The sequence below is a fragment of the Gekko japonicus genome, unplaced genomic scaffold, assembly GCF_001447785.1.
Source record: "Gekko japonicus isolate JY-2015 unplaced genomic scaffold, Gekko_japonicus_V1.1 scaffold96, whole genome shotgun sequence".
NCBI lineage: Eukaryota > Metazoa > Chordata > Lepidosauria > Squamata > Gekkonidae > Gekko > Gekko japonicus.
In genome coordinates, this window is record NW_015168048.1 from 985,693 (window position 1) to 994,765 (window position 9,073).

Sequence of the window (9,073 nt, forward strand, 5' to 3'; positions counted from 1 at the left end):
ATTTCCAATGCTGTGCTTCACTGGCTGCATCAAACAGCTGCAATGGCAGTGTTTGAAAAATTATATTTTATAAAGCAATAATTAGCTAGACACAAACCCTCTAAAGGAAATTCAAATACAAGACAAAAGCTGTTTTCCTAAATTGAAAGATGGTGCAGGAACAATGAAAGAGAACTAGATAATAAATATTTTTCATCTAGTAATAGTTCTATGAAGACATATTTCTTTTTTGCCTAATTTTAATCCTTTAGACACAACATACCATAATTTACAACCACTCCATTATGATGACAATATATACTGGAGTGAAATACAGTTGATGCCTAACAAACACATGCTAACTATAATGTGTCCATTATACATATATTACACAAACATAATTACCTGGTATCGCCTTTGCCCATTTCACCGCAGCTACCACTTGCCTTCCTCCTAGCATATTGAGGGTTGACATTATACGCCATGTTGTGTCTGGTATTGTGCTGTCATAGCCTGAAAACATCACTTCTGGCTCAATGACTTCCAGTAGGGAGACCAGAGTAGGAGTAAGTTGTGGTAGAGAGACAGGAACTATAGCTTTGTTTACAGGACTCTCAGCACTATCCCTCCCTGCAGTAATGCTGGACTGCTGAATTCCTTTTATCTTCTTCTTAGTCTTTCGAGCTAGGGAAGCATTTAAAAAAGGCAGTCAACAAAAGTAGAAAAGTAGAAAATGCAGTTAAGACAACAAATGTCACCTCTCTTCACTTTGGCTACTAGTTCCTAACTGTTTTCTTAATGTTATTTCTGGATTAAACACAAAGATAAATAAAGGAAAGCAGGGTATATGAGGATGAATAAAAACTCTCTGTAAAAGGCCTAGAATTCGGGGGTTTCAAACTAGCCTTCCCACAGTACTAAATCATGACAAGGGAAACAAGAGACAGCATAATTTGGCAATGAGCCAAAAAAATAAAATATACACTATGGAATTGTGCATATGAGACACACATTGTGCATTTCTCGACATGAATTACCATAGCCAGGAAAATTTTGTTACTAGAACAGCTGAACCAAAGATGATTCCCCCCCCTTGGCAACTGCCTGCCATTGCAATTAAACTATGGAATACATATGCCAGATGAACTGCTTAAAATGTTGCTTCACTAAATATTTTTTCTAAAAAATATTTCCACAGTAACTATGCCACCTGAATGCCTTTTAATTTTTATCAATCGTATCTGCCAATATTCTTTCAATACACAAAGGCAAACTTAAATTCATCTCTCTGTTTTGCAACTGGAGTAAAAAGAGGGCAAGAAAGAAAACTATTGAATTGTAATGAAAGATAACAGTGGTAAGAGCTGGAAGAGACTTTCATCATCTTTTCAAACTCTTTGCTGCCTAACAGTGCAATTCTTTAAAAAGTTCTATCTTTTTAAAACTTCTGAGGTCAACAGGCTTAAAAAGGTCAAATTCTGTTTAGGACTGCATTGTCAGTGACAGTTCATACTAGACAAAATAGCAGAGCTATGATGACATTAGGCTACCATCCGTTTCAACTAATTTAGTACCCTGGAAGCACCTGCCATAGCTGAAAGCACGGCATATGTTCCCTGCAGAGGAACTGAGTCCAGTGATCACACATACTCCATAGGTGAGTCTACACAATTAATACTTTGGGTGGGACAGAGGAAGCATTATGAAAGTACACACTTTTAAATCATGGACTTTTTGGAGACCTTACTTGTGGCATTCAATTAATGAACTTATAAGGGAAACCATTATAAAAACATTTATTCTACACCTAAGCTTCCTGGGCCTGAACAAAAAGGTATGTTATTCATACATGTGAGGGTCAAATAGACTACGAAGTCAGTCACAGAAATGGAAAACTTTAGAGTTTCACACCAACTGCAAAGAAAGACAATCTATATTTCATTAAGTATTTCACAAAATATGTCCACTTCAGGAGTATAACAGCACTGTGGAGAAAATATAAGAAAATACAACTTGGTCAATATGTGCATCTAGTTTTCTGATTCAAAATAATTGGTGGTAAAAATGACCTTAACCCTGTCAGGTGATACTAACTGCACTACTGTACTATATTTGTAAAGTTGCAGAACACATCAGACCACAGTAAACCAAAGGCTTTTTATGACTGCTAGAGATTCTGCATTGTATTTGCTAAGTATTCTGGGTCTGTCACTCTATTATAGTGTTTGGCTCCAGAGGGGAAAAAATGTAACAGTTTGGAGAAAATTCTTTGGCATTAGAATAATAGCAAACCCAAAACATATGGCTCATTGACACTGCTTGACAACAGCACAACCAGCCAACTATTTCAGTTGTTTACCCATCAGGGCTGTTGCCTAAAATGCTTGCAACAAATTTTCAGCTCATTCCACCTCCAAATTTAGTGGTCTTTGGTAAAGAGATTCTCCTGTTTGATAAAAGCACTTTTGACATTTCAGGAACACTTTAGAGAGGCATTTCTCAAACTGGGGTTTCACAAGGACACCGCAGGAAGTCCATAGCAGATAGTGATTAAACACATTCATCCATGCTGCTGGTGGAGCTCTGCACTTCTCGTTCATTCACTCGCTCCACCAGCAACAATCCTACAGGAGAAAAGTGCTGGAGATAGGCTGCTATCTCCTACTGGCCGGGAGCACTTGTGTGCAGCATCTTGGAACCCCGCTTTGTGGACACATACACTCTTTGCTCTAGCATACATTCTCAGTCACTGGCTTGGCTGAGCTGCTAAGGCAGCAAGCAGTCAAGAGAGCAGCACTTGTCTTGATGTCTATCTGCACTACAGGAGGAAGTGGCTGTGCTGTAACACGAATAGCTCATGTGCCAAAAAAGAGGAGGGAAAGACACAGCCTGATTATAAACCCTGGGAAGCAAGGGCACAGCACTTGTTCCTGCACTTAACAATGTTGCCCACCAGCTGTCTCCTCCCAATTGTTGCAATCTTTCTGCTTTTCTTTGGTTCTCAGGGCCTACACAATAGGTCAAATCTGTTATCTGTTGTAGATTATGTAAACCCAACTGTATGAAATTGGCATAATGATGAGTGAAAGACATTTTGCGCACACTCAGAAATACTCTATTCTTTACTGATACGTCATAGAACCAGATATACACTGAAAACATGCAAGAAATAAGAAATAAGTATCAGTGAGCCCTAGCTTAAATTAAATCATACTTGGAGCCACAGAAATAAGTACCAGATTCTAGATGCTTCTCATGAAGAGAATGGGAGAGCATTTTCCCCACACATGCCAAGGATTTCCTTAAAGCATATAGCTGCCCACTGTAGGAAAACAAATACTGAACTAGATGGACCAGAAAAGTTCTTCTTGTAAAATGAAATGGCAACTGTACCCTTAGGGGAGATCTCAAAAAATAATTTAGAGCAATGTTTCTCAAAGGAGGTCTGAAATGGTATGCCAGGGTGTCTGTGATAGTTGGGTGAACTCAGATGAAAAGTCCATTTCTTCTTTCCCTGCTGTCTATCCCTGACTGCTGCTTGCACAAGAATTCAACAGATGAAGATTTCCCCATCATTGCATTTCTATGACCTTCTGGTCAAAGTTTCAATCATTGCATGACAGGCAGGCATTCAACAGATGCAGATTTCCCCATCACTGCACTTCTATAGAAAATAAAGATAAGCTGCTAACCTTCTTGGATAATTGTTAAACGCACAGGAGCCCTATCAGAAAACAACCAAAAAAATTAAGGTGCTCCATCTTTTATATAATATATTATTTAAATAATATATTTAAAGCTCAAGATAAAATGTAAGTAGTGATTTAAAAATTGGTCTTATGGTAAATTCATATTGAAAGCTGTTTGTACAAAGCATTTATTCTTCAAAAATAAACAATCCCCTGCCTGATAACTGAACACTTCATACATCTGATAAAGTGGCCTCTGATTCATGAACATTTAGGGTTCCTTCAGACTCCGGCAGACTTCAGACTGCAACACACTATATTAACTGCCCCTCAGAAATGTTCAATTTGGACCAGATAGCATTTCAGTGTAATGTATTACTCTGCACTTTTACTAGCTTGTAATAACACCGTCTGAGAAAACTAGGGCACCACTAATCCCATCTGCACAGGACTGAGTCCTTCAACAAAGAAAAACTTATAATTCATGCAGAATTGTCTAGACTTACATTAAAATATACAACTAAAGGTTCACAAACCTTTGACAAAATAACATGCCCTAATTTCTCATCAATTTCCTTTTACCTCACTAACCAACCACTTCAGGAACCGCAAACATGTAATGGCTTAGATCCAAGCCACCAAGAATGGAGATCAGTTTGTGGAAGTGATTTTCACCACTTTCCTTCTTTACCACTGTAGCCCCCTCCTTCAGAACTCCCTGAGAATGGTGTGTGATGAACATACCACAGGGAAAAGGCACACACATTGCTCTTATTTGAGCTCTTACATGAAAGTATCAAGAGCCTGCACAAAGGGCTCTTCGTATTAATGCCATTCTAGTAGATTGATGACCTTTGGGAGCAGATTGATGACCTTTTTACGAAATAAAAGCCATTTTAAAGTCTTAACTGAAAATACTTATATTGCTACTCAAAGTAATGCCACTGTTTCTTTTTCTAGCAATGGTGGCAATGTGCCAGTAGAAAAATATCGTTGCAACTATACTGGGTTGGATTCAGCTTAGTGTTTCTGTGGTGAAAGGAACTGTCTATACATCGCAACTTTCACAGCTGCCCCCTGAAATCTTATTCCTGGGAGCCCCACAGGAGCAGGAATTGGGTGGCATTTCACTGCACCTACAAAGTTCTTAATGACCTTGGTTCCTCATGAATCCATACTTGCCTCTTCTTCTATGCTCAGCCACGACAGGTTTGCTTATCAAAGGAAAGCCTTCTGAAGAAGCCATCTTGCAAATGGGAATTAGCAGCAACTGCCCATTCACATAAATTCTCTATGGTGGCTCCCTCCTTGTGGAACAGCCTGCCTGAGGAAGTCAGAAAGGCCTCCACACACTTCTATCATTTCACAGCATATGCAAAATAGATACATTCAATAGGGCTTTTTCATAAAGGAATTAGAACTTCATTATAATGGAACAGCTCAGGAAGTCACTACCACCCTCCTTTCACTGCACTGTCTTCTACAGTGTAATCCAATTTCTGCATTATGGTTTGTCATGTCCTGGACAATTTTTTTGTTCACATTGTTCTCAAATTCTGCATTGGGAATCTTTACTGACTGACAGAATTGCTTTTATAATCTGTAATCTCACTTAAATGAAGTTAATACATGAAGTTAATAAAATACATTTGCATTCAGACTCCTTCAATACCAAAACATTTCCCCAATTGGGTATCTATCGAAAGAAACATCACCTAAATGGTAAGCATGTGATGTTCAAAGATTGGGGGGGGGGGGGAGACAAGGAAAGAAAAGATCTGTATGAACAATATTTTACGAGAAGACTCGTTAAAAATGCAGCTCATGTGGGATGGGGGAAAAGGAAAAGCTTGTAGCAATAAATATCCAGCTTCTGCCAAGAATAACACTGGTGCATGCTAATATACATACAGTAATACCTATACCTGGGATTCAATACATTAAAGCTCTGCAAGTTACCTTCTAGGTTCATGCCAGCTTGAAGACATTTCCGGTAGCGGCAAGCTGGGCAGTTCTTCCTCCGAATTTTGTCAATAATACAGTCATTTCTTCCAGCACAGAGATAATTGTGCTGCCCTATATTTGTAAACAAAAACCAACAAACATAAATATTAGAACTTCATGTTTATATTTTAGTACCCATTCCATGGAAGAGAGGGAATGAACTTTGCTATATTCTCTAACTAAAATACTCTCTTAAATGATATAATTACAATGCTGAATGAGGTATCAATAGTATATTAATTACTGACAGTACTGGCAAAATGGTTAAAACATTCCATGTTCAAGAAAGAAGAAAGTCAAAGTAGAACAACTGCAAACAGTAGTAGAAAAGAGTAAAAGTCGAGTAGTACCTTAGAGACTAACAAAATTTGTGGTAGGTTATGAGCTGAAGAAGTATCTGAAGAAATGAGCAGTGACTCACAAAAGCTCATACCTTACCACAAATGTTGTTAGTCTTTAAGGTGCTACTGGACTCTTACTCTTTTCTACTGCTACAGATAGACTGCCTATCTATATACTAATAACCAAGGGTCCCCTGTGCATGCAGATATGGGAGATACTTAAATACCCCCAAAAGTAAAACAACGTTCTTTACTTGCTGATTTATGTTAGAATACTTTAGAGCTCAAGGGAAGCCCCGCTGCCATCTGCACTGCCGCTACGAATACCAGGAGCATCTGTTGTAGCCACGAGGGCAACTGCCCATGGCTACAGCCCTCAGCACAAACCACCGCCTCAGAAACCATCCCCGCAGCCTCTACTTGGAGATCTACAAGCCTTCTGTGTACTTCTGTGTATGCTGAGGCTCTGCAGGAGGAGGCTTCCTAAGCTGCTCGCTCCACCTCTGCAGTATTATGTGGCTTTATTTACATTCACTTGCCAGTTGCACCTGGAGTCTGAATGCACACATTTTAGCCTTGAACTGCTAATGAGCATGGCCCCCACCCCTGAAGAAGTGATTTAAGCAAGAAAGAGATGGATGTTTCTTTCCTCTACAGTGTAATTGGTAGAGAGAGAGAGGAAAAAAATAATAATTATGCCAGCTCCCCTTCTTCCTTCCCCTCCTTCTATAGCACACTTAACCTTTTGAATGCCAGGATGCAATGGTCTCTGATGCACAGGGTCGCTTTGAAGATTGTACTGCTGTGCCCAGTAATTCCCACCCCCTGCAGTCTACAGGAGATGCTCTGTGAAAGAGAAGAGGGGAGCTTGAAATCTCTTCTTCTTTCTCTCTCTCAAAAAGAACAAGAAATGTGTGTGTGCGGGTTAAAAACCCAAAATGATAAAAGAAGAGCCTGTAACTAAGTGGCTGTTGATAGGCAACCATAGCTTTCCAGGCTAGGTTCTATTAATAAAAGCTCAAGGGATTCATTGGGGCCAGGCCTAGGCAGGGTTGTCAGTTCCAGGTTAGGAAATTCCTAGAGCAGTTGTGGTCGATTCTGAGGAGGGCAGGGTTTGGGGAGAGGAGAGGCCTCAGCCAGATATAATGCCAGAGAATCTACCCTCCAAAGGAGCCTTTTTTCTCAGCTTAGGGGGACAGATGTCGGCCATCTGGAGTTCAGTTGTAATTTTGGAGATGTCCAGGTCCCACCTTGAGGCTGGTAACCCAAGGACTGGCAACAACCTCTGTGTGATTTGATACCATCTGATACTTGAATATGTGGTGGGTAGAGCCTGGGGAGGGTGGGGTTTGAGGAGGGAAGGGACCTCAGAAGAGTATAATGCCATAGATTCCACCCTCCAAAGCAGCCATTTCCTCCATGAGAACTAGGGTTACCACCCTCCAGGTGGGAGCTGGAGATCATGCAGAATTATTACAACTGCTCTCCAGATGACAGAGATCAATTCCCCTGAAGAAAATGGCTGCTTTAGAGGGTAGACTGTATGGCATTACACCCTGCTTCCCTCCCAAAACCTTGCCTCCCAAGTCTCCACCCCCAAATTCCAGGAATTTCCCAACCTGGAGCCAGCAACCCTAAGGAAAAGAGGAGAGGCTGTGGGGGCTTTCAGGAAAGGGTAAGAGGAAATAGTGGGGGAGGGGAAAATAGAGGCCTCCCGCAAGTCCTTGTGGGTTCCCACTTGTCTTGATCTAATTGCAAGTAGAGTGATGACAACTTAAGACAGAATTATCTTATGGTATCACATTTTTATTTTTGTTGTTCTATCAAGGAGCTTGGGATGAGAGACAATTTCCCCACCTACATTTTATTTTCACAGCTACGCATTTGGGCAACTTAATCTGATAAAGCAACTAGGTCACGGTCACCCAGTGTGTTCATGGGCAGAATGGGGGTGTAAAGCCAGATCTCGCAAGTACTAGTCTAACATTCTAACTACTACACCAAGCTGGCTTGTGCTTCAGTTGTGTGATATAATCAGGGATCAAAATAATGCCTTAACAACATGGCCCAACCTATTTGATGAGAGAAATAGGAAACAATAAACTAGAACATCACCCCCAGAACTGCTGTCAAGCAAAAGCTTAAAAATGCCCTTCACAAGAATTCAAAAACTCACTGTTACTCATGTTTTATTGCTTATAACTGTTTTGCAAAGAGGTTTTCATCAGTACAGAAGTTGGACTAGCTCTTCAGGCACATGGTTCTATGAGGGGTACATCTGAGGGGAAATTTAGACGGGTAAATTCCATATTGGTAGTAGCACATCCTTCTGTTCCAGCAAACACAAATAGGACTATGGCACCTTAAAGCCTAAGAGCCTTTATTGTGGTATAAAAGGGATAAAAGAGAGTTTATCCATCACCTAATTCCCCACAGATTTCTGTAAATGGCTTTCAAACGGACCTGGCGTGTGTGACCGAAATCTGGGTGAGGGAGGGGGAGACCTTGGCTCTCACGCAGCTAGGCCCCCCCCAGGTTGCTCGGTCCTTCACCAATCACGGAATAGGGGGTGGGGGAGGGGTGGCTATTCTCATTCGGGAGGCTTACTCCTTCAGGGCACTCCCGGCTGTAGAGATTGCGGGCTTGGAATGTGTCCGCGTGCTGCTGGGGGCTGAGGAGAGTTTGGCGATTTGGCTGGTGTACCGACCGCCTAATGCACCGGCCTGCTGGAGGCCGTATTGGGCGTTGGACCACCCTCGACTGATTGATTGTCTTGGGTGATTTCAACGTCCATGCTGAGGACGCGGCTTCCAGCTGGGCTACAGACCTGGTGTCGTCCATGGCGGCACTGGGACTCTCTCAGTTTGTATCGCCCCCCATGCATTGGGCCACTCACATGCTCAATCTGATCTTTGCGGCGGGAGTGGAGGTGGACCAGATCACTGCAGAGGCAGTGCCATGGTCAGACCACCTGGCCCTGAAGGCCCGTCTGAACATTCCACCTCAACCCTGTATGGGCGGCGAGCAGATTTTTTTTTTTATAATAATTTTTATTGGTTT

General features: G+C 41.4%; 1 protein-coding gene across 1 annotated transcript in view; it reads right to left on the reverse strand.

Moving 5' to 3' along the window:
• The window catches only part of NR3C1 (nuclear receptor subfamily 3 group C member 1), a 104,480-nt gene that overhangs the window by 37,444 nt on the left and 57,963 nt on the right, over nucleotides 1–9,073 (reverse strand). The window contains exons 4-5 of the mRNA XM_015414325.1: nucleotides 5,628–5,744; nucleotides 385–663 (exon numbers count right to left, since the gene is read on the reverse strand). Coding sequence (XP_015269811.1) covers nucleotides 385–663; nucleotides 5,628–5,744 — 396 coding nt within the window. The remainder of the gene's footprint in view (nucleotides 1–384; nucleotides 664–5,627; nucleotides 5,745–9,073) is intronic.